This window comes from Balaenoptera acutorostrata, chromosome 8, assembly GCF_949987535.1.
Source record: "Balaenoptera acutorostrata chromosome 8, mBalAcu1.1, whole genome shotgun sequence".
Taxonomy (NCBI): Eukaryota; Metazoa; Chordata; class Mammalia; order Artiodactyla; family Balaenopteridae; genus Balaenoptera; species Balaenoptera acutorostrata.
The window spans coordinates 88,669,712-88,696,384 of NC_080071.1; the positions used below are offsets into that span (position 1 = coordinate 88,669,712).

The following is a 26,673-nucleotide window of genomic DNA, read 5'->3' on the forward strand; positions in this document are numbered from 1 at the left end:
AGGAAAAAATGCAGACAGAAGACACGATAGTGCAAGAAATGGTAACATAAATCATGAAACACCCTTTTGCTGATGGAACTTATTTCCCTCAAGATGGAAGTGAACAAAGAAACTCCCAGGGCCAGTAGCAGACACCCTCAGATCACTATGTAAAATGATGCTTCTCAGATCCTGACATTCGTTCTCCTGACTTGGGGAAGAGCCGTCAATTCAGGGTTTGGAGAGTGGGGCAGGATCTTGAGATGTGGCCCCCGAATGGATCACTATGGGTAAAAAGAAAAGTCTCTGTTAAATAGCAAAAAACTGGGTGTTGGGGGCAATTTGGGAAAGGGATAATCTAAGGGAGAATCCAGTACAAACAGTGAAAGGAATACCGTTAAGCTGGTCTTGTCTCCAGCTTACTGATTTTTGTCAGGATGCGTTCGAGCTTGTCTGCTTTGTCTGTGCCTTGTTCCTGCTGTTTACTGTGGTGTGTCTCCCTGGGGCTGCTGGGTGTGTGTTTATGTGTTGCCCTCTGGTCTTTTCTTTATTGCACCTGATAAAATGGTCACCGACTACCATTATGGGATTCATGTTCTGTATTGGGCCAATCATTCCTGTCCCTTTAGTGTATCCCCAATATTTTGATGATTCAGAAAGTAAAAATATGAATTTTACTAACCTAGACACGATAATTGGTGGTAATTAAGAAAAATTTAACTTGCCAAGAACCATCATTTTTTGTGGGATTCCTTAACTACACAGAAAAATGGAGGAAAGATACTCAGGAATATGACCTTAAATATTAGTCATAACTTACTTCTGTGTTATCCCTGGAGCCATGATCTCCTAAAGTTTGGCTTTCAGAATGTAAATGTACCAACGACCCCCATCTCGTGTCTCAGTTTAAAGAATCCTCATCGTCAACTCTTTTAACAGCATTATTTCAAGACATTAAATGTCACTTTGGGGAATGTCATTAGCTATCACACATATGTAAATGCCTTTCCTAATGAAGAAAGGTGTTTTGACAATTTGGATAAGTTGCTGTCTTTCCCCTCATCATTTTGCCATGGAGGACAAAGTGAGTCATTTCTAACTAAAAGAATGAAGAGTCTTTATATCTGGGATGGGAATTGAAAGTTGAGACCTGGAATTTGTACTCAAAGACCACACCCAAAGATCAGAGGTGCGTAATGAAGTATCTCAGAACTATCTTTGAGTCCGTTTTGGAGCCATGTCATGGATGAGTGTCTATAGAACCTGAGGGAGGGCTCAGGGGACCAATCCATGCCACAGATTTGGAGGCAAATGCAAAGTAAATTTAGGAAATGTATTGCTGACTAGAGGCTCTGGCAAAAAGTTTCATACTTTTTCCTGAATCGTTCCAGAGAACAAAAACAAACGATGGATAAAAGTTGTGGGGAGGAAGATTTGACGCAGTATAAAGGCAAAGCAATGTCTAACAATTAGTGCTATCTGGAAATGATGTGATACCCTGTGAGGAAGTGAATTCCCTATCACTAGTGGGATTCCACTTGGGGGTGGGTAGGTAGAGGGGCCATATGGGATGAAGGTCCACTCTCCAAAGGTACATTGTGTTCAGCCCAGGATCAATGGAACCAGGAAACTCGGTGTTATAGGTAAGGACAAATCAGTCCTCCAGATTCAGGATGGGTTGAGAAGGCAGAACGAAATGCATTACATTCCCCCCAAACTTATTTAACGATTAAGTACAAGAAAGAACATAAAAATGAAAACAAATCCCCCAACCTGGCCAGCAAGTGGATGAGAGCTTCAACTAGAGAAAGCAAACAGGTCAGAAATGAGACATGTTAATCTGCACCTGTGTCCCTGATAGGCCCCTGGGAAAGTGATGCTCTCACAACAATCGGAGAAACAGACAGCGAGCCATGGATGCTCTCTTCTAACAGTTCTTAGTCTCAGGAAGGAATAAAGAAATAGGGAGAATGGGAGACCACAGGACAGGATCCTTTAGTCACTGGGCAGTGATGACAGAAGACAGGGAGCCAAGAGCCCCAGTTTACTCCCTGGAGACTTCTGGGGGGACCTGGTCACCACCTGCTCATTTGTTTCTCCTTAGGGATGCCTAATTCCAGAACCACAGCATCCTGTGGTTGTCGAATCCTCTCATGGTAATTCATTTCCTACCTTTACTTTGCATTTGCCTCCAGTGATAGGACAATCATGGGGTTTAAGCTTAAAATTGCTCTTCTTTAGAGGAAAATGCAAGATTTTTCAAATAACTTTCAGAAAAGGTAGAATCCAAACTTCCATTTTTGGTACTTTTTTGGTGACATCGTCAAGTAATAGTAAAAAATATGCTACCCAGTCATTGAATTTTTATAAAATTTGCTGTTTTTCATGATTGAAAAAGTAATCCAAGCTCATTTACAAAATGTTCAAAAAACACAGAAAAGCACAACTAAGAAAGAGTAAGAGCAGATGTAACCCACCATCCAGAGATAAATGTTGATAACATATCAGTATTGATTCTATTATTCTTGTGTGGGTGTATGATAATTTGACTGCTCTGTGCATACACATTCAAAATCTAATTTGTTCATTTAACTAATAATCTCCCAGAGGACATCTCCCATAGCCATAAATATACATCTTTATGACAATTTTTAACTGTGGAATATTCCAGCCTATGGGTATACCATACTCCATTTAACCAATCCCTTGTTAAACATGTAGATTGTTTCTCCTCTTTTGTTATTATATATGACATGATATGAGAAACAGTTTTATGTATTCATTTTTGAGCATATCAGTGATTTTTTCCTTTGAGTTCTTTCTAGAAGAGAAATTTCTAGATACAGTGTATGTACTTTTGATATGTCTGCTCCCCTTCCCATCCCTCATTCCCTGAGGCTGTAACAACTTACAGATTTTCCCATTATGTGGGAAACCTGTTTGTTTACATCTTCTCCAACAGAGAGTACAGTCATTATTTTAGACTCTGCTAATTTTCCAGTTTGGTTGTGACAATGCTATGTCATCGTTTCAATCAGCATTTCCTTGACGGTGAGAGAGGTTGGACATTTGGTCATTGGTCATTCTTGATCTTTAGCCACCTGAATTCAGGAGCATCTATCCTTTCCATTGATTATTAAGTACGCCTATCGGGCTTCTACATACATTTAGTTTGAGGAAAAGACATTGGAGATGACTTTGCTAGGAAAAATCCACTTGAAAGAAATTCCATTAGGAATTATTTTCTAAAGTGAATAACCACCATTTAAAAATAAATCTTTATTTGCTATATAGGAATTGCTTCAATCCTGCCACTTTCATATGTCTTTGACTCCCAATTAATTCTTTTTATATCTAGGAAGATCTTAAAACAGTTCCTAAACTCTAACATGTAGATGAACACATTTAAAAGTAAACACTAGATACATTTATTCCAAGTGGACACCTGCATGAACATATGTGCTTTTCTTTCCCTGTGAATTCATATGGAGGATTGCGGTCCATTGCACTAGTACCTGAAACACAGGTGACAGGTTGATTCGTTCCTTTGTTTGCTTGACATCTGAAAGGTTAAGGCACTGTAAAAAAAAAAAAAATGAACTAAACATCTTGCTGGAACATTCCCCTAATTTTGCAGCACACTGGGCTTAGGTGAGAGGAAAAAACTAAACATCAGAATTATCCTTGAGGTCTACACCCAGACTGCATATTTCAAGAGGGTAAGAATGATGTCCAGGGATGATTTTCCTCTCCTCCAAACTTTCTACCCCCGTGTTAGGTTGAGAATAGACAATCCATCAGTAATTATCCAACTGAATGATCAGAGTAGTATTCTGACGTCATCAAAATGGAACAGGAGCACATAAGAAATGTGAGAACAAAATTCACTAGTGAAATGATTTTGTTAAGTCACAAGACACACACACAGGCTGTGGATGGATCTCTAGTTGGAATGAAGATTGCATTCCTCTTTCATGCAAGCTCCCATTCCTCATTGTTAGCAAGAAATTCATTGATATTCCATCGTTCTGCTGCTCTCACTAGTAAGTAGCATTAGTCAGATCAGCCTGTGCAGAACGAATCTAATTCTCTTGGTTCCAGAGTATGGCAAAATGCCTAGCAGGTATTGATTTAGGAGGGAAAGGGGGCAAATGAAACAATCTGAATGTTTTTCTTTGTCTCATTATTCAAGGTTTCAAGAATGAAGACAACATGACTCTGGCATGGGAGGGTGTCATGAAAGAAAATTACCTTGTCAAGATCAACACAAAAGCCAGCGACACATCAGAGGAGTATGCCAGTCATTTATTCCTGCTTTGCGAGCCTCCCCTTGTGTACAGGAGCTGGCAGAACACGGGCAGCTTATTTGAGCAAACTCTGTAAAGAGAATTTGCAGCAGAGAGGGATGGCACCAAAAGGTTATGGCTCAGGCAACTGAAGGTGACAAACGCAAAAGGGTGTGTCAGCCTTTCAGGAAGGGCAAAACCCACCCACCTGCCATCTGATTGTCCTTCTGATTGAAGGGCAGAAAGAGGGATTTGGAGCCTGCAGGGCAGGGCCGTGGGACCAGGTGACAAGAGCCTGGGTCCCTGTGCCACTGCTGCAGAGGTGGATTCTAGGAAGACCCAAGGATCATGGGGAACAGAAGTTACCTTGCAGGGTCTGCACATGTATCTCTGTGAGGAAGAAGCAAGAGATTAGAAGATGGCAAAACCCTTTGGTTGATCTCTTACAGACAGTTGTCCCTGAGAAGTTCTGAACGCCCTTTATGAGTCGCATGGAGTTGTTGTGAACATCCCATAGAACTAGCTAAGTCACTGACTCCCTAGATGGTCCATGAGGCATGTGGGATGCAGGGCATCCGGGAGTGTGCCCTTCGTCTTTAAAGTGGGGTTAACAGGGTTAATGGTCAGAAGTCACTCTTACAGAGAGCTCCAAACACACCTCAGAATTCAGTCTAACAAAGAAAGCGTAAACATAAGAACAACGAATCCCTTTGTTAGGTTCAACACAGCTATTGGGAGCAGGGGATGCGAGGCATGCTTTTTCTCTTTGAGTAACAAAGCAGATGCCCTCCATTCTCCTCCATCCCTAGACGCAGAGATCTTAGTTTTGGAAGGAAGGGACGGACCTTACAGGTCATCTTCCACCCCCCACCCCCCACCCCCATCGACAAAGGTAGCATCTATTTGCTGTCCTTCCATCTGGGGTGAGAGTGGAATTCTGCTTCGCTTGGGTATTAGGAAGAAAGTCAAAGTGGTAAAAGCAGGTGACGTTGATTTAGTTGAAGATGAAAATGATCTGTATTTTGTTCTTTAAAAGACTGCGAAATGGAGCCTAATAGCCCTTTTTGTTTCTCTCTCTCTCTCTGTTCTCGCTCTCTCTTTTCTTTAACTTCCTTGAAGAATGAGGCATCGTTTTAGACAGCTGGATACAAAGGTATACGTCTGTTTATAGTTTGGGAATTATTTTTTTAAATCTCCATTATCTTTGAGCTTTCAGCTAGAAGCCAGTGTCCAAAAATAGATGAAGTTAATTGTTTAAAAAAAAATGGATGTGACCCTGTTCTATACTCAGCTTTCTTTATTCACTGCATAAAGTCGGGGTGCTGGAATGGAATTGCTTCTCCGATGCTCCCAGCCCCACGGGAATAGTCCTGAAGTCCCATTTCCACGACTGTCTCTGTCTAACCCAGGACCCCTCCTTTCTTTTTCTCTCAGGTGTAAGATGCTTGCAGTGACAGGGAACACCAGAAAGGCTCAGAAAAGCAGGTTGGGAGCCTAGAGACTCTATGCCAGTCTTTGCTGCCACTCTAATTTGTCATCCACTTCATTTGAATTGCGACTGCGTGAATACGCACGTGAATTAGACGTAGAGAGAGTATGCCCACCTCCACCCTGAGCTGGGTAGCTGGAAATTATGATTTGGTTCAGCAGAAATGACAATCGATTCGTAAATGTCGGCTCCCTGTTAGGCTCTGAAGAGGAGGTGATATCCATGGCATTTTGGGGATGGCGTCCTGGGTGACAGAGTCACATACCACCACCCCCCCCCCCCCAGGGCTGTGCGGTTCCACGGCTTGACGATACCCCATCAGGGGTGGCGGGGTCTCCAGCACCCAATTCCTTGCCTATAGTAGGGTCTCAAGGAGCATTGAATAAATGAACAAAAGGTGCTCTTCTCAGAGCTCTAAGATCATTTATTCGGTTCACAATTTCTCGTATATGTATTTATGTGTTAGTTACCAGCAGCATTTAAGAGATCTGAGGCCGTGTTTCCATGGGCCTCCCTTCCTGAACTCTGGTCTTGTGCAGGACGGTGGGCTGATGCCTGGTACCTTCCTACTTACCCCCCACCCCGCCCCCGCCTTAGCTCTTCTCTTCCTTCCTCTCCTTCCCTCCCCTGGAGCTGCTTGCTCCATATATTGGACTCAACCACTCACGATGATGGTACATTCTGTGCTGACAGTCGAATGTTTCCATCACAGTTTGCTTTAGTTCCCTATTGCTGTGCAACAAACAACCCCACAGTTTAGTGGCTTCCAGCAACCATTTTATTTCACTCTTGCTCTTCTGGCTCAGGGGTTTGGGAAGGGCTCAGCCGGGCAGTTCTTCTGCTTCATGGGGTCTTAGCTGGGTTTACGGGGCTGGATTCAGCTGGCGGCAAGGCCAGGATCTGGCACCTCAGCGCTTCTCCTCATGGCCTCTCTCTTCCACGTGATCTCTGATCCGTGAGGCTTGGGGGTCTCGGGGCAGTTCCCCTTTTTCCATAGGGACTGGCTTCCAAGTGTGAAGAAACAGAAGCTGCCATTGCTCCTAAAGGCGAGACCTGGACCTGGCATGACATCACGTCCACCAGCATCTATTGATTAAAGCGGCCCCAGGCTGGCTGGGATCCAGGCGGGGGAGCAGTAGACCCCACCTGTTCACGTTCCACCTCTTGATGTGGGAGTGACACGTGGGCAAGGAGAAACGTGGCAGCCATCTTTGGAGAACGCCATCACACAGGAGTATATCTTGTTACAGCTGCTCTCCTTCTGATGTTGTCCTGGTACTGAGTTTTATTTGAGGGGCTGGGAAGACTCCTATGTTCTTAGAGTTGAGTATCTGGACATAAACAATCATGCCAGGATGTATATCATGATTATAATCAGTGAAGAGGGGAAAGAAAAGTGCTGGATATTTTTAAAAATTAGAGAAAATTTAAAAAATGTTAGAATGCATGAAAGGAAGCATAAGGGATAGTATTCTAACACTGAGTATGTATATTAGATAACTATAAAATGTAATACAGAATATATATAAAGCCTTATAGGATTATTCACTTTCTCTACATCATACATTTATATTTAAATATTTTGTCTGCTGCATCGGTACCTAAGCTACATAGCTCGTAATACTTACTGAGCACCTGCCATGTGCCAGGCATTGGGCTAAGTGCTGTCAACGCAGACACGGGCCCCACATTTCATGAATGGATCCCTTGTTAAGTGGTTTGGGTGTAGGAGCATTTTCCAGCTGAATTATGTAGGATTAAATAGCGATAACACTTTTCGTAGCCCTATCAGGTGTATGTTCCAGACTGCCCGTGTCTGCATTACCGGGGAGCAGGGTCAGCAGCTGTGAAGGCCCTAAGCCCAGAGATGCATGGAATGTTCTGGGCAGCTGGAGAGGGATGGCGTGGACCAGGGGAACACCGAGTAGGAAGAAAGGGGGAGGCTGGGTCGTCCTTGGCAGGAACTTGCTGGCCTCTTTAGGGTTGGATTTTATTCCCATGCAGGGCAAGCCTCTGGGGACACATCTGGGAACATTCCTTTCAAAGATCCCTCTGAGTGGTCAGAGTGGCCGCGTAAGAGGGGCTTACACAGTTTGGTTTGGGGAATAGAGGTGCTAGGGACTTGTCTAAGTGTGTGTGTAGAGAAAACAGTCTATTTTTGTTTGTTGTGTTGAGTTGTTTTACTTGCGGGTTCGCTTAAGGTGGCTTTGGAGGGAGCCGATGGAAAGTACACTTGGGGCTGGGCTCAAGCTTCTGCAAGACTTTCCACTGCCCCTGCTCTGGGGTACGCAGAGCATAGGCAGGATGGCAGCAAGGGGATGGGGCAGAGCGGGACCTGGGTCGGAGGTCAGCCGGAGATCCAGGTACTGGAGCAGCTGAACTGACTCCCAGGGACCAGGGAGGCCTCCCAGCCAGTGTGTGTCTGGGTGCGGCGGGGCGACCCTCTGGTGGGGACAGTGGACCCGAGCATGGCGGTTGTGGGCGTGGTGCCGAGGGGGTCACAGATGACTGGAGTCCCAGTTGGGGGCTGTCCACACACACGTGCGAGCCAGGGCTCTGGGGGGTCCTCAGAGGAGTGACTGCGGGTCCAGCCCCCCTGCATCTCCCTGGCTGTGGAGCTCCACCCCTTTGTTGGTTCCTGCAAGAAGTCCACCTACACCATGCCTTTTGCAGGTTTTAGTTGAATTTGGGCAGATCCCAGGGAAACCCCAAACCACACAACACTGAGACATGGGCCACCACCCACAGGATTTCACTGCCTCTCTCCCTGCTTCTCTCCTGCTCCCCTGCCCTCTCTCCCCTTTTTTTCCCCTCCCCCTTCCTCTACCCCTTCTCTTCTGAACAACAAAAAGTCTCTCCTTTCTATCCAAGGAGAATTTTAGGGTTGGCCCCTTGTTTCTTCAGCAAGCTCTTGGTGTCTTAAACCCTACTAAACATCATACTAAAGTCCTTTTACTGTCAACCAATACAGAAATCTCTCCAAAGCCCCTCCAGTGAAAAAAAAATTCTCCGTCTCATTCTTACACCAGAAAACAAAGTTATTCACATTGACCTTAAGTCTGTAAGTAGGAATCTTACTATGCCTTCTTTATTTTAGGCAGCCATTAGCCCTTATGGTGTCTTTTTGTCCTTTTTGAAAAAAGAGTTAAATGAAGAGGTTAATACTGGAAATAAGCCTAAGTTAAACAGAAAGCTTTCCTTGAGTGAGTGATATAGCAAGTTGGAAACCAACTGTACAGAGATTGTGTTATGTCTACAGCTTTTATTAAGTGTAAAAATATAGCTTGTAATTTAAAGTGATCTTCACGCATCTTGTGTAAAAACTTGTGAAATATGCATGTATTGAAAATAATTTTATCATGCTTTTTACTTAAATTGTTTTGCTACTTATACTGTTTGTGTGTGTGTGTGTGTGTGTGTGAGGGGAGACACTTTATTTGCAAAAACTTGATTAGTATTGTATCACATTATTTTCATTATATTATACTTTTATCAAAGCAAAACTTTATTGATACCTTATAATTTTATTAGTTACATATAACATTTTTACTTCTATATATTACTTCTCTGTGTTGTAATCTATCTTTTCTATGTAGGAATCACTAGTGATTTTTATTTGAGTAAAGTTAATCCTAATTCGTGCTAATGATTATTTGCTTGTGATATGATTTCAGAAAGTTAGTAATGGACAGAATCTGAAATATCACCTGGAGTCTGCCATACTCCAGGCATGAACCATACTTGCTATTTCATATATAGTACATCTATTTCATAGAAAAGCCATAGAGTCATAATTTAAAATTTAAAGTTAGAAAATTGATCTTAAGACCAGTTTTATTTTTTCCCCTTTCAAGCTTAATGATCTCAAGGGTCTTCTGAAAGAGATTGCCAATAAAATCAAATAAAACTGCATGGACTCTAATGGAGAAAAATCTAATTCTAGCAAGGTAAGTAATTTTAATAGCTTTTTTTTTTTGCTCTGAAAATTTACGTATTTTAAGACTAATTAAAAAATCATGATATTTTCTCAGTTACTTTCACATATGATCAGATTTGAAAATAAGGCATGGTGTAAAAAATTCGAACAATATAGGTATATAGAAAAGAACAAGTAGAAGCCGCCCTCACATTACTTTCCCTGTCTGCTCTCCTGCCTGAGGTTAACACTGCTAGCAGTAGGTTACAGTATCCTTTTGGATCTTAAAAAAAAAAAAACCAAAAAGCTTCCAAACTATACAGCTATTTTGGCATTAACTGAATCAAGGTCACACTATTCTAAGACCTGGTAATTTTTTTTTTCTTACATAACTCTAGATCATGGGTATCTTTACAGATCCATGCCTCAGACATGTACCTCATTCTCGTGATACATCATTTCTGTTTACTGCTATGAGGAATGTACAGATGTATGGGTTCTTTTGGTTAGTTTGTTTTAGATATTTGCTATCATCAAATGCATGTTGATCACATTTTACTACCAGAAATGTTTTAGTAAGGCTTTCAAGGTTTTTAGCAATAGCTCATTTGCACAATAAAAACGTAATTCAGTTAACAGACAAAATTGAAGCCAAGGCTTTGCTCCATATCTTACCATTTGCTTTAATTATGTTTTCCCGTTACCCGTCCAAATGCTGAAACAAAATGTTGTTAGGGACTTGTAAAGCTAGGAGAAAACAGCAGTGAGAGATCCATTTGATTAGAATTTTTTGAGAAAGTGAATGGTAAGGAATGGGAACAATTAAGCCTCCCTCCTTTCCTCCCTTCCCTTTTTGTGTTTACTGACTGCCTTCTAAGTGCTGGCAGTACTGTGTTCAGACCGTGATGAGGCTCAGATGCTGATTTTTGCCTTTGCATAAATCCTCACGCTGCAGAATTTCTATTCACAGGGTGACTGTGTTATAGGGGTAACTGTGTTAGGGTCCTTTCAGTATATCTGGTAGCTCAATACTTTTCCTTGAGTTCTGACGATTATAGATCAGGTTACAAGCCCTCTATCCTGGAAGACTTTGTAAGAGCAAGATTGATGCATATTGCATTTGCATATTTATTTGCATATTTATTTTCTGTGAAGGCAGGTATAGTCTCCCAAGCTGCTCAAGAAAACACACCTTGTATATTTAGGAAGAATGTATTTCAACTCTTCCATCACGGTGTTTCATGAACACAATATTATACTTTAAATTATAATTTGAGTTTTGAAGCATTTATTTTGTTTGATGAATGAACTGAAATATAGGAAAAACAATTAGGAAGAGATAAAACAATTTAAAATGATTTTTAAAACGCTTAGAGGTGTAATAATTAGAAAAGATTCAAAATGAGCTGTACGCATCCATCTCTTAAAGCTCTCATCTTGTCATCTCTCCTTCTTTTTCCAAGTGTTGACTATGAGGAAAATGAGCAGACAGACTGGTTTCTTAGCAACTTGATCTTTGCTTAAACTTAAATTGTTATTACTATATGGAGAGTTCATTAACTGTTGAATGAAGATGAATCGGGAGAAGGACGTTACTTCATGTGCAAGTGGGCATCTTTAGAAACAATGCATTTGGCATGTCCAATTTGTTGGTATACTTTTTACTTCTGGATATAAGATCCATTTTCTTTTTGTGATGTCATCTGTTTGGCATATCCTTAAGAGGTTCACTGAAAATGTAATTTTATAGGCAACCACCTACATGCTGCTAAAATATATATTTTTTTGATTTTTTAAATTGAAGTATGGTTGCTGTACGATATTATATAATATAGGTGTACAGTATGGTGATTTGCAATTTTTAAAGGTTATACTCTATTTATAGTTATTATAAAATATTGGCTATATTCCCTGTGTTGTACAATATATCCTTGTAGCTTATTTTCTACCTAATAGTTTGTACCTTTAATCCCCTACCCCTATGTTGCCCTCCTCCCTTACCTCTCCCCACTGGTACATGTTGCTGAAATATTATTCTTGTACTGTCTCTCTGATACTTCTTTCTCTAGAGGGGTGAGGGTGTCTTTCCTGGGGGTGGAGGCAAAAAAGAGAATGCCAGCCTAAGTGGGTGTGAGCTGGCACCAGTGGAAGTAGGGCAGGAGTGGACATCTGGGGACAGGTCTTTGCCAATTTGCCCATCTGGGCTTTCCATCTCAAATCATCCTTTGATCCAGTAACTTGGGATGGGACGTTTGCGTATATATTTTCTTTTCTCCCACACTAAATTTGAAAGGAAGTAAGAACCAGGGTGAGAGAAAGCGATTTGTTTTCTCATACCCTTATACCTTCCCTGAGAATGGGGGTGGGATGGGGGTGGGGGAGTACTTCCCTGGGGACACGGGAAATTGTTTGATCCCTACATAATAATCCATTGATTCTTGTATTTGCTACAGCTAAATTCTAGTTCATTTCGATAAATTATTGTAGTTCTTAACTTTCTTATCAACTCATCCTTTACTTATCAGAAATCGCTCAGCAACTAAAGCACTTGGAAACTTTCTGGGTCTTTGAGGTGAAGTCTTAACCATTCAACCAGAGTCATTCTGTTCACACTGGCAAACTGGTCAGAACTCACATCTTTAAGAGAGAAAATGGTCTTGTAATTACTTCAATACCAAAAGGCAATCTCTCAATTTTTGGTAGTACATTTGGACCCGTTACCAGTATATTACCAATGTATGTTGAGGCACGTCGTATCCTGAGAATGAAAGTGGGAAATCATTCTTAACACAGGGCTCTTCCTTTGTTTTCACAGGTGGTATCAGACATCTAAATGGAAAAGATTCAAGGGATGCTGCTGAAGTTTTGTTCCCGTCTAAATGAGAATTGTTCAGGCCCCTGGGTGCACAGCGATGGTTTTAATCACCCCAGTGTGCTCAATCTGAGAATAAAATGTGTTCCTGATTTCACACGAAAGATGGATGTAAAGGAAGAACATCTCCTACAACTTGCTTCCCCTGAAGGCTGCCCTTTTACTTTCTGAGTCTCGGTGGCCAGAACCTGCTGTTGATAGTTTAAACTGTACTGTGTCTTCCTGTTTCCTTCTCTCTTCCTCCTTTGACCCATGCATATTAGAGAATATCTCTCCTAGGAACTGGAACCTCGTCATGATTTTCCTCCTGTATTGTTATTTTGTTTATTTCCGATTGATTCTCCATTCTTTCTTTTCTTTTTTTTTTTTTTTTTTTTTGTATAGTGTGACTAATTAACTGGTGTATTGTTAAAAGTCTCCCCAGTCAGGTCAGATTCTAAAAACATGCTGCAGCAAGAAGACTCTGCTTTCTTCAGGAGAAACTATTTTCATTTCTCATTATGCTTTTATTCATTAAAGCAGGTGATAAGACAGCATCTTCCTGTCTCACACTCACCAGGAACTCCACTCGAAGGGAATATCCCCTTCCTAACAATGTGAAAAGGCACCTAAAAATGAAATCTTTAGAGGTGCATCTGATTTTGTTTTCACTGGGTGTTCCTCTTTCTCCTCCTATTTATTATTTTCCTATTAAAAATAATTCGTGGATATTATAGAAAATTCATGGGTATTATAGAAAACACAGACTACATGGAAAAGTAGAAAATATAGTCTCACTACCTAAAGGTAATCACTGCTAACAAGTCAGGTGTTTTTCCAAGTCTGTTTTTTTTCTATGCATGTTTTATTTCTCTTTTAAAATTTTACATAATGTCATCATACCACGTATACAATTTTATATACAATTTTTCAGTTAATAGTTTATCGAAGATGTTTTCTTTTTACTCACTATCTTCTTAAACTTTACATTAACAATTGCATGTTGTTCAGTCTCTAATGATTTCCACTATGTTGGTCATTGAAGGTGGTTTCTCATTGGCCAGTTGGATGAGCATCTTTGTGCCAGAATCTTTTTCCACAGTTGGGAAAATTTCCCATGGCTAGATTCCCAGGAATATGTATTGATTATCAAACTATTTACAAGGCTTTTTCATAAATGTTTAGCAAATAGGAATTATTAACTTGATATAAGATATGAGATACATGAACCTAGAACTCTTAAGATAAAATATTATATTTAATCCTTAGTTTAGGAAGAAACCAATATACTTACTTCAGTATTATAGATGGTGAAGGCATTAGTATAGAATTGGAAAGATTATATTCTTGAACACTTGTAGTCCCAGCTTTGTCTGGAAGTGGTGTTACCTTTGCCCAAAAGAGATGCGCTTGGAAGTACATAAAGTCATTTAAATGTCCATGATTAGTTTTTCCACTTTGAATAGAATATACTCAGTGGCTAAAGAAAATCCTAGAAGGAAGCTGTTAAATGATTATCTAATTAGAAAAACTACAAAAGCATGAACCAAAAAAGCTTTTTCTGTTTTGTCTGGGCAGTAGTTAAAATGACTACTCACAATATTCATGATGTTTGCAGGGAATGAACACAAATAAAAGGTGTCTTTTTACTTAGACCTCGTTAATGGTCTAACAGGGCATCTTATTCAGTAACAGGATTGATCAGTTCATGGTTTTGGATGCTGAAAGTAGATGCGATAAAATTAATGACAAACATTGTCAACGAAAGGAATTTTCAAGTTTTCTCTGTTAGTGAGAGAATTTCACGTTTGTTTCACCATGGCAACTAGAAGAGCTGCCTTTTCTGAAGCCACCAAGAAGAGACTTGTGTTATCTCCATGGTGACTGGAAAAAACAAAGTATATGGCCCTGAACATAAGATTGTGCAGAGAGTGACAACTGTCCTAACCACTGACTTTCAATTCAAGTGGTGAATTTGAATAAAATCAGTAAATTAAATTGAAAACCTACCAGAAGACAAAACTTAGCATAACTATTGGCTGATACCCTTAATTGTACTTGTCCCTACATTCACATTTCCACTGACTGTGTTTTTGTTAGTGTAAGAAATAGGCCATGTGCACATCAGTATCATGAGTAAAAGCAATTCTCCCATTGACGCTGATGACAGGGAACTTGAACAATACTCGGCATTCACTTGTATTGGAGAGGGAACTGCCCAGTGTTTGCAGCTCAGCTTGTCTGGCAGACGTTTTTGCAAGGTGACTCTCCATGATTTTTGTGTAGGCCAATTCATTGTTTTAGGTGTAGCTCATGAAAATAGCACATGTCTTGGATGCACCTCTCATCAAAGGTGCTCTGTCTTGTACCTGGCACTAAAAGTGTCCTGTGCACGTGTACGTCACTGATAACGCTGCAGCTTGGTTTAAATGAGTGGGTTAATGAATTAACCAAGAGGAAATGTCATGGGTTGCCTTTGTCATTCTACTGAGAGTGAAAAAAATACAATTCCTTCCTTCGTCCAGATGCATTTCTATGGGGATTTGATTCCCAGAGTCACGTGAGGTGACTTCGCTAAGCAGATGACTAGAACATTCTGCGCGAATGCAAGCAGAAGAATGTCCCCCGTGGTTCTGGCTCTTGCCAGCCGGGCCAGATTTGGATCCCATGGTTAGGCACCCATCTGTAGCCCAAGGGTCTCCAGCTTCTGTGACTTGGAGCTAGCCCCCTATGTCACCAACCCTCAGACATGCATAGCAGTTTCTGAGATTACAGGGGTCTCCTGTGGCCTCAGGACCTGTCTTGGGGCCAACATGGCGTCTTTTGTCCACAGCCCCGTGTGGTGACGGAGCCTCAGGCCCAGACTGAGGTACATGGTTTCCTTGCTGAAGGCAGGGTCCTCCAAAGCCACCTTGGTTCCAGACAGAACTGGGGAAGTGTGTCTCCCTCCCGCCACCCCTTCCCCTTCTTGGTCCACGTGGGGGACTGAACTGTGTGGTTGTCATGGAGATGGCCTCTGCCCATGGCCTCCGTCTCAAAAGGAAAAGGCTTAGAAGTCGGGCCGTTGGTCGAGCTGGAGCTGGATATCGGAGACAAACGTCCCACTGCCCTTCCCGACCCCCCATCCCATGCACGCCTTTATTCTCCTGAAGATGAGAATCGTGAGGGGAAAAGCAGCCTTCGGTGGCCCACCCCATCCATCCATCAGACCTCAGCAGATGTTTCTGAACCATAGTTCATTTAGGATCAAGCTGGGGCTTTGGGACGGCACGCACACATTTATAGCCTCAATTTTTTACTCAAAGTTTTTTTCCCCCGGCAGAAGTCCTGTTTGACTAGGAGAAATTTCCCTCATTTTTTCATAATGTGCAATGTATTGTCACTAAGTGTCCACTGTGAGCACTTCCTGGGGACCCAGAATAAAATAAGTAAAAAATAAAAATTAAAAAAAATCAAAACGGAGCAGGAGGATCTGCCCTCCACCGTCTTACGATCCATTCGAGGACATCGATTTAAGAAGCAGGAACTTGACGCTACAGACAGCATGCCGAGCGCAAAGGCAGTGGGGTTGCAGGCCCAGGAGAGACCTGCGTGGGTGGAAGGGTTCAAGAGGCACCTGCTTGTGCGGCAGAGGCAGGAGGTTGGCTTCCCCCGAATTCCTCCGTGTCTGTATCAGATAAGTGCCTTGAAAAGTTCCCTGAGGTAGAGAGTGAGGCCCAAGTGTCTAAATCGGGTCACCAATTGATGTGCACACGCAGGGCTGAGGTGTCTGAAGTCGCTCGGGGGAAAACTGAGGCAGATTTATTGAGATGGGACACAGCAAAAAGGTGCAGGCTAGGAGGGGCGTGTTAAGGGGTGTGCAGGGCGTAGTTCTTGGGAGCCCCTCCCTGTGAGGGTACCAATGGTCAGGAAAGAAATATACAAACCAGGAAGCGATCACGGCAGCAGACAGGGCACACGTGGTCATCTAGACTACGGACCACATCATGCCTGGGCGCCACCCTCGGGCTCCTGTCACACTGGACCACAGCAGTATCCTTCCAAGATGTGTCTCCGTCATTGCCCTCATGTCGCCTCATGATTCTCGGCACCGCCTGAGAGCTATCTTCTTGATGCTCCCCACGGAGTATCCTGCGCCCTGCTCATGAGTCTTCGGTGGGTCCCCATTTAATTTCTGCCCAAATCCCAAAAAGAGAGCTTATGACATGGGCAGCCTGCCCCTCATCCGCCTCTGCAGACACGTGATGTGACCTCCCTGCCTTGTCCCCAAACTCCATGTGGCTGTCCTGTTCTGAGCTGAATGCTGTGTCCTTCTCCCAGCCCGCTTCTTACCACTGGCTGCCCAGCATTCTGCATCCCAGGAAAGCCACACTGCTTATGTGGTCCTGCCTTCCCCCTGGATTTTTTCACCTCTTTTGTCATGTGCCTTAATGGGTCTTCTAATGGGTAGCAGTGGAGTGCCACAGTTTGGAAATACAGGACACATTTACCTTGCTGTGAATCCCACAGCTTCACTGCTTGCTGGCTGTGTGACTTTGGGAAGGTTACTTAAACTCTCTGTGCCTCAATTTACTCATCTGTAAAATGACTCCTTCCCCTGAGAGGGGTGGGAGGATTAAGTGAGATAACTGAAGAGGTGCTAAGGGCCTGGCTGGCACTTCCTAGCTGCTCAATGAAGGTTAGCACTCTTTATTGTCACCACTCTTAGCTGCTCCTTTGTTCAAAATCTCTTCCACCTTTCTTTCTGGTGAACTCTTACTCTATCATCAGGGCCCAACTTGGGAATCACCTTCTTCAGAAAGCCTGCCTTGATCCTCCGCTCCCAGAGCAGCTCTGTCCTAAGAGAGCTTCCCAACTCTTCTACCTCCTGGCTGTGCAGAAGATGAGAACATCTGTGGGTCACCTGCGTGCTAGAGAGGGACTTCTCGAGGCCACAGGCCCTGGCCAGCCCCATCCCCCTCCGGCAGCCCCGAGCTGAAGGATGGGCACCTCATTCACTGACCTCCTGCCTGGCCGGGCATCCTGGCCGGGCATCTGTGGTTAACAGTTCCCACCATGCTCTGTTTTGGGTCTCCCTGCCTCCCTCGCTGTGACATTCGGGAGGGAAGGGCTTTGTGTTCCCAGTTTGTTTGGCTCACTGCATTGAGATGATGCCTGGTCTATTGCTGGAGCTCCATCAGGCGCCTGTGTGGTTGGATTGAATTAGTCACCACTCTCCACGTGCCCAGTGGTTTCCTCATTAGTGTTTCTCCTCTTCCCTTCTTGGCTGGTTCAAATATGACTCATCCCCAATTAAGCACCTTCCTGCCCTTTTCTTGCACCCCAGGCAGAGGTCACCAGTCCTTCCCCATGTGAGTTTGGAACCTGATTTATAAACTTGACTGCAGCCCTTGCAGCCTGTCCATAAGGTGTCATGGTCATCGTGTAGGGATCTGTCCTCCCACTGGATTAGAGCTCTTGTAGGACAAACACCAGGTCTTTTTCACCATTTCATTGATTTGTGCACTCAGACACATACACTGTGTGCCTTACCATGCTTGGATATCACCCTAACCCTGTCCCCGGGGATCTTACTGTCTGCAGGGAGTCCTGAGTCTTGGGTGATGACCGGGGCTGTAGTACAGGGGTCCAGGGGGCAGATACGAGGGGTTCCCAACCTAGCTCTGGGGGAGGGGGCAGGAGGAATCCCCAGAACCAGCAAAGCGATAAAGAGGGTTAATGCAGGGCAGGTGGGGCTTGTTTGAGGCAGAGGGAACACATGCAGGAGGGGGAGAGTGGTTGAGAGCATAAACTTGAACCAGCTCGCCCGGGTTCATATCCTGACCCTGGAGTATACTTAGACCCCGACCCACCGATGTTAGCCTTGTACCTGTGGGTCCCTTATTAACTTCCTTTAAGTTCTGAATTCTGTGTTCTCGGCACAATGTTTCACCATGTGGTGATCCTGTGAAATTTGCCCTCACGTGGCAGGAAAGTTTTTGCTGGGGAAAAATGAAAACGAGCAAACACCTCCAGGGAGCCAGCCTCATACAGATAAAGAGGATGCGGGCTTCCTGCAGGGGTGCAGGGGACCCGGTGTAGGGGGAACTAGGGCACGTCCTCAACACCTCCTTCCCACCTTCAACCCCAGGGTGAATTCTTCACACAGAAGAACACTTGTTTTTATTTTAAAAATAAGCAAAAAGGATATGGCTCCCAAATTAAGAGAGTTAGTATAATGTGTACACACACACACATATGTATATGTATATGTATATATATATATACACGTAGTGATGAGGTGGGGGAACAGTGTTTGCAGTAATTTTGTGTGGATGGAAGTGAAACCTCAGTTGCCATTCGCCTTTCTGCTTTTAAGTGAGTACAAAAGAACAAATACGTAGTGTTACAGCCCTGCTGTGACTCAGCTCAACGGAGCTAAATAGCGATGGTCTCTGTCCTTGTTTCCTCCTGCCCTTCATCCTCCCCCCAAGGCTCTTCCAGCCCCTTCCTTCCTCTTTGTCTCCCTACTTTCAGTTCGGCGCTGGCAGATGGCTCTGATGTCTACTTAATTTTTCTCAGAGATGGGTGAAGAATAGAAGCAAGGCTGCCCTTCTAGGCTGATGGAGAGGGCTTTTGCCTCCAATTTCACCTCTCGCATCCCCTGGTTCAACCTCCAGGCACAGACAACCCCCCCGCAAAGTGAAAATCCCCTGGGCGCCCTCGGCTTTGCCTTGAATCTGCTCAGCGGAAGCTGCAGCACTCTCTTATTATTCCAGAAATGGATTTTCTTTCAAGCCCCACTGTCAGTTTCTTTCAGGCAGATCAGGCAATTTATGGATGCTTAAGGAGCCGTGTGCCTTCAGTGACCCAGAACTGAAGACACTCGGGAGTCCTGGCGCTGGCAGCAGCACCCCCGTGGGTTTCCCTAACAGCCCAGCTCCCCCGGGACAGCCCAGCCACAACCAGCACCCTCACTCCCTGCAGGCCTCCCCCCACTCTCTACCCATCAAAGCCCCAGGCTGTGACCCCTGCTGTCCTTGGAGTGTCTGGAAGCAAGAGACTCGCATTCCAAGTGAGAGATGTTTCCAGATCAGGAGAATAATCTCCTCCCACTCCTGAGAGCACGCTGTGTTCCAGCTCCAGGATCCTGGGCTGTGTCCCTTCTTCATGAGCTTTCCTCTTTGGATCCTTCTGAAATGAAGTGACACAATTTCTCCCCCGATTAAAAAGAGAGCCTTTCGTATTTAGACTTGAGGTGCATTTGACTTGGATGCAAGCATTTTTGAGTTCAGAGAAAGGAGATAAATTCACTTGCATAAGCACTCACTGCCTCTGTATCCAGAGTGCTCAGATTAATTATCAAAGAATGTGGACACCGCGGCTGAGATGCAGCCCTTAAACTTGCCTGCGCTTCGGTCTCCTTATTAGAAAAAGGAGAAGTTGAGCTAAACCCTTACCCAGGTTCTCCCCTCTCTGAAACACCAGCATTTGCTGCTCCCTGGACAGGTGAGCAGAGCTCGGCTTTGGCCAGAACACTGATGAGCTTTCTCTTCTTGGTCATTCCGATTGCTTCGAACTGATTTCTGTAAGTGTGACAGGGACGAGAGGATGGAGATGAAATGTGGAGTGCTGGCAGTGTTCTTCCCTCTCACCATCCGCCCAGCCTTCAGAGGGTTCCTCAGGGACCCTCACATCACGCCTCCTGTGGGAGTGACCCGGGGGATGGGAAGATGAGGGGGCAGACACCAGGCAGGCCAGAAGAAGGGAGGAGGGAGGCTTGGATGTGAGAGAGCGTTTATGGAGTGTGGAGGGACTTTGGGTCCTGGCCAGCGAGTGTGTGCATGCGTGTGTGCATGTGTATGGGTGTGCGTGTGCATGCACATGTGTGCGTGTGCATGTATGCAGTGCATGTATATGGGTGTGCATGTGTACGTGAGCATGTGTGTGCATGTGCATGGGTGTGGGTGTGCATGTGCATGTGTATGGGAGTGCGTGTGCATGTGTGCATATGCATGTGTGTGCGCATGTGTGCATGCACACATGTGTTCGTGTGTATGGGTGTGCGTGTGCGGGTGTGCATGTGCATGTGCGGGTGTGCGGGTGTGCATGTGCATGTGTGCATGTGTATGGGTGTGCGTGTGCATGTGTATGGGTGTTCATGTGCATATGTGCGTGTGCATATGTGTGCACGCACATACAAACCATCTGGAGCCCTCCTTGTTTTCCTCCGTCCCACCACTCTCTGCAGTGGCCACCTCAGACCACCGTGAAACCTCCGGCTCCCCCTCTACCTCCATCCCCTTCTTTGCTCTTGGCAAACAGCCTGACTTCCTACTCCCCCCACCCTCACTCCCATGGGCGCTCACTCAGCCCCCTCTTCCAGATTTGCAGACACCCCCGCCCACCGGGCCGGCTTTTCTCCTTCCTTCCCACTGCGCTTTTTCTTTTCCAAGTCATTCCTTCCTCCTGCGCTTTGGACTCCATCCCCCGTGCTTCTCAGGAACCTTCTAGGATTGGTTACTCCTCCTCCTCACTTTTCCCTTCTCACTGGAAGTACTTCCACTTGCTTCCACCTTTCCTATCCTCAGAATAGAGCACCCCTGCCCTCCGTCTTCCCCCGGGCCTCCTGTCTTCTCCCTCTCACAGTCTGAAATCTCACAGATGTTCCCGGACTTACAGCATCTGTTTCCCTCCCTCTTGCGCACGGCTGAGCCTCCTCCAGCCGGCCCCACACCCCTCATCTCCCGAGGGTCATCACTGGGCTCCGTGTCTTCCATCCGGCGGCGTTTTCCTGTTTTCCTGTGACGTCTCTTCTCTTGGCTTTCTGGAACCGCAATGTCGGGTTTCTCCCTGCCTCTGTCAGCACCTTCTCAGTGGCCTTTGAAACTTGCCCTGCTCTACTCCTCTCTTCACGTTGACTTTCCTAGGCTCCATCCGCGGCTCTCTCCTCCTGTGCCCGGGTCCCCTCCTTCACACCCACAGCTTCAGCTACCATCCAGATGACGCTGATTCCCAGGTGTACGGCTCCAGCCCGTGTTTCCCACATGAGCTCATACCTGCTCATCCCACTGCCTAGCTAGACTTTCTCCTTACCTTCACTAATGTTTCCTGCGATTGTGCCAGACAGAAATCCTAGCATCACCACTGATGCTCTCTTTCCTCCCAAGTCATAGCCTGTCTTTGTACCCCCTAAGTATCTTGAGTCTAACCATGTCCCTCCTTCTCCACTTAAATCTAACTTTGCCTCACCTTACTACCCGCATCCAAGCCACTGTCTTCTCTGCCTGAACCGCAGTCATAGATTCTGACCCCTCCCGGATCACCTGGTCACCTCCTCGAAATTCTTCTCTGTATCGAGACCAAGGTGATCTCTTCAAAATGAAAACCTGCTCATGTGATGCTCTTGTTCAAAACCCTCAAATAGCTCCCCATTGCTCTTGGGATAATGACCCAGGTTGTTAGCAGAGACTGCAAGGCTAAAGCCTGCTCTGGTCCCAGTTATCTTTCTACAGCATCGTCTGATACACGCTCCCTGAACTCTGACACTATTGAGAGGGAAGAGGGATGCTATTAATGATTAGTCTGTGACAACAAGCGTGAAACAGTCAACAGCCTTGGGAAAACTGTGTGATTTCCCCACTCAGGGCTGACATCCTCCCTCCGGCCCCGGGGCCTTTGCTCGTTCTGTCCCGTCTGCCTGGGAGTCTCTTCCTTGCCTCGTCACACTTTGTAGCTCCCACTATGATATATATATAACTCTGTGATGCCATTGAGCCCTCCTCTGAGGTCTTCGTCACTGTTGCCGTTTTGCATATATTTATGTGATCTTGGATGTACACTTATGTTCCTGGCTGAAACTGTAATCTCCCCGTCGTCAGGAACCGCGTCTGGGTTTGCTCCCTGATGTATATCCAGCAAGCAGCTCAGTGCCTTGCATGTAACTGCTAAATGATGTTCAGTGGGTGAGCGAATGGATAAATCAGGTAATTGCTGGGAGACAGTTACCCATTGGTTTATCTTCTTTCTGCCCCTCCGCCTTTGTTTCTGACTATTCAAGGATTATCGTATGGCAAACAGCCTTGGAGACAGAGATAATGTCTCCCTTCAGAACAAAGGACAGGCACACTAAGTTTAGTAAAGACAATGTCTTCCTCTGGAGAAAAGGGCAGGCAGCCCACAGCCCCTTAGAAAGACTCGGGCTCTCCAAATCAGTGTTCTTCTTCTGTAATGTGATTGACCACATGCGTAGGTATCACCTGGTTCTTTTCATGTTGTCTTGTGGGAATTGGGGCTCAGGTAACCAGAGCAAGAAATGCTGATACTTTGGCTACTGCTGTGACTGATGAATCCCTCGTCTCTGACACAGGGGTCTTGGGTCCTCTCCCAGCATCCACGCCAGTCCCATGTTGGGTGAAATCTCAGACTTTTCCCAGGGCTTGACATTAACTAGAGTAATTCTATTTTGTCCTTTCTGTATGTTTCTTGGAGTTCAGTACCAACACGTGAACAAATGAAGCGTGAATGCCTTGAGTACCATCCCTTTATCCCTTTTACACAAACGGCATCCCCGGGTGACACTGTGAAGTCAGCAATGTTTTCCTCTCTTTCTTATATGTTCTCTTTTTCTCCTTCTGGTTTTGTAATTTTTTCCCTCCTAGGTCTTTGGTCGATATTCTCTTCCCTTTCAAGTGGTTAAACTAATTCCTCCTACATTGTTAGACAAATTTTATAGAGGACTCTTAAAGAGGAAACACATTCAAGGTTTAGTAAAGTCTAGAAGAAAAAACCTTGGATTAGAAGTTAGGAGACAACTTTTAGATTCATTCGGGACGAACTAGTTATCCGAAATTGGACAAGTCATAAAACTTGTTTCCTCATCTGAGCTCACTCACCCATTCATTTAACAAATCAGCTACTGAATTATTTGAAATAAATGACAACATTGCTGCCTTTCAGCGGACTCACCCTCTAACGAGGGAGGCAGACAAGAGAACTTAAGATCCTAACACAGTGAAAGATATGATAACAGAGGAAATTCTGGAGAGCCACGGCAGGGCCCAGGGGCTGGGCATGGGCACACGAGTGGTCAGAGTGAGCTGGGGCCTGAGCCAAGTCCCGTTGGCTAAGTGATTGGCCATGAAGAAGGCCAGGAAGGGGGTTTTAGTCAAAGGAAGGAGAAAGTCCTTCCAATTTCTGTTGAGTCTTTTCCTGACTTAACTTGCTTACTAGGCTCTGCCTGTACAAACCTCTTGTGGTGTCTCTAAGGGAGAGTCTTTATCATGTCGAGGGTCACGGCAAGTGCACTTAGTGGACGGCAGTATAAGAACGCTGCGAAGGGCCCAGCTCCACCGCCAGCATAACCCTACTAAATGGGCCTAGGCTTCTTGTCTGTCAAAAGGGGATCCCATTAGGATCCCACACGGGGTGACGGTGGGGATGTGATTGTTCGACACAGTCCTTGGTTCAAGGCAAACATCCAAGTGCCTGCATCAAAATGGGGGCGGGGGGATACTTTGGAAATCATTCTTGTACTTTCTTTTTTGTCTCTTTGAGAACATGACCATTTCCCCAGTTGGCCCAGGATTCCCATCTGCCTGGGGTAAGAGGCGAGATTAGAAACATCTCAGAATCCAGCAGGGAGGCAGAGGGAATTCTTGGTTTCTCCCGTGCGTGATAGGATTAGACAGCAAGAGGTTAGCCCTGGAAGGCAGGACATTGTCTAGAGGTGGAATTACAAATTCTTTATTCTCCTGTTTTGAGTCTTCTCCCACCAACACCTTCCTCACAGTCTTTAGAAGGAAGACAAGGGCGATTCAGGGCATCTGGTGAGAAGGTGCAAGATTGTCATTATTATTTACATCTATGTGAGTCAATAAGAAGAGTTTAACAGGCTCCTTCACCTGGGGTTGGCTGCCCCGCCAGGAACCAGCAGGAACACAGAGGTGTGTTGGCCCCAAAGAGCTCCTTCTCTTCCAATCCTTCAAAGAAGCGTATGCTTAGAACATGACTGTTCTGAAAATATCCATACCTTATCAAGTAGAAACAAAAAAGTAATATTTCTTATTCATTTCAGAGAGGTACAAAGCAATCCCAAGAATTTGGAAGCATCACAGAAGCTTTTAGATAAATCTTTGGAGTGCGTTCAATGGTTGAGCCTGCAAACATGTCCACTGATTTACATTTTTTAAAGGGAAGTGTGTTATTTTAAAATTATCTGGATTCCTTCCATTGTCATAGAAATGGTATTGTGCTTCCAAGGGGTTGGCACAGGGTTAGGTATGGTTAATGGACAGGTAAAATTCTGCAAATCATCATTCAGTGGGGCTTACTGAGTTCTTTAGTTTTCTTTGCTCTTAAGGGGTGCTTATCTGTTGGTTGTGAAAATGGAAACAGACAAAGGATCTGCTCCAGGTCTGAGTACCTGGAGTTGAGTGGCAAAAATGCCAGTAAGGCAAGTCATCGCATTCATCCCTTTTCTGCAGAGGATGACATGTGGAATTGTTGTGCATTTAAAAGATAAAGAGATGATCGCTATTAAATATTTGAGGTATTTCCTCCTAGCCTTGACATTTTAAATTTAATTTCTTTCCTTTTCAAAATAATATTTGACATATTTTAAAAAGCCAGAAAGCTTCACTAGGCTTGTCGTGAAAAATAGCCATCCCTGCCCTACCCCACCCTAAGCACTGAGGCAAACACTTACAAGCCTTTTGCCTATTTGTTCTGCTTTTTTGTTTTCATATTTCTGAATAATTGGCGTATACTGCTATTTCTTAATTCTTGTGACTTCATCTCGTGGAAGATGAGGACTCAGTTCTTTTCTTCCCCGTCCCCACCCTCACCTCCATGCAATAAACACCTCTCTGACCCTCCATCCTTCCAACTGTTCTTGTTCAGTGTGTATGTGATTGTGACCATATAAATATCATTCCCAGCAACACCGCATTTCCTTTTGTGGTTGTCACTGGTGCTCTGTGTCAAATATTGGGGTGACAAATATTTGGGTTTCTACCTTCAGGGTACATGGCAAAACTTTTTTCCTGTTCCCTTGAACTTAGGTGGAATCATGAGACTGGATCTGGTTGATAGCTCCAGAGTGTGAATTGCCCGTGTGAAATTCTCCACGGCTCTCTTTATATTCGTCGTTGCTAACTGCCATTGTTCAAGAAGATGGTTGCTCATCAGACTGGGTCCTTTTGTTACTATGATGAGTAAAGCTCCTTTTCAACCAATACTGAGCATAAGCAAAAGATATTTTACTGTTTTAAGCTACTGTGATTTGGGGGATGTTTGTTACTGCACTGTAACAAAAGTTTTCTTAACGTATACATCTTTCTTGAACAAATGCTTGTTTTCCCTAGAAATAACAGTGCCTCATTTAAAGTTTGCTTAAGTTTCTCTGTACCCATCAGAAATACACTAAAAGTATAAATCTCTTTCTTTGTCAAGGTCTCTTAATTTCTTCTTTTCTTTGGGATTCTCCATTGAAGGGTTGCCTCCAGCCCCCTACACAATGGTCTTCCTGGAGATCCCCTTCATCTCAATACTGTGGAGCATAAAACCCCAGGTTCCTGCAACTCAAGATGGTAAAGATTATTCTTACTACTCCAATATCTATTCTCCTAGTTAATGGATTACATTTCCTAGCCTCCTTTGCAGCAGGTGGGCTCTGTAAATTATTTTTGGCCAAGGAGATGTAAGCCATAATGGATGTGACCTTTAGAAAGTGTTCTTAAAGAGAAGAGGCTCACCCTTTTTTGTCTTTTTCTTCATCATGCTGCATGGAATAGAATGTGATGGCTGGAGCTCCAGCAGCCATTTAAAAAAACTTTTTATTTTATGTTGGAGTATAGCCGATTAACAGTGTTATGATAGTTTCAGGTGCACAGCAAAGGGACTCAGCCATACATGCATGTGTATGTATCCATTCTCCCCCAAACTCCCCCAGCAGCCATATTGGATCATAATGACAAGGGCCTCTTGAAGGAGTCTAGGTCACTAATAATTAATTACAGAGCCACGAAACAAGCACTGGTCTGCGTATTGCCACACTTTTATTTATTTATTAATGTGAGAAATAAACGTCCATCTTATTTAATCTGGCATTAAATTTTGGGGCACATGAGAATGAAGCTGATTCAAACTGATCTTTCCTTTTGCTTAGTTAATT

General features: G+C 44.3%; 1 protein-coding gene across 1 annotated transcript in view; it reads left to right on the forward strand.

Annotated features, from left to right (window-relative positions):
* TRPM8 (transient receptor potential cation channel subfamily M member 8) overlaps window positions 1–13,425 on the forward strand; it is an 89,367-nt gene extending 75,942 nt beyond the window's left edge. The window contains exons 22-25 of the mRNA XM_057551308.1: window positions 4,172–4,271; window positions 5,385–5,418; window positions 9,609–9,701; window positions 12,486–13,425. Of these exons, the coding sequence (XP_057407291.1) occupies window positions 4,172–4,271; window positions 5,385–5,418; window positions 9,609–9,659 (185 nt within the window). The 3' untranslated portion in view covers window positions 9,660–9,701; window positions 12,486–13,425. The remainder of the gene's footprint in view (window positions 1–4,171; window positions 4,272–5,384; window positions 5,419–9,608; window positions 9,702–12,485) is intronic.
* Window positions 13,426–26,673: the final 13,248 nt, after the last annotated feature.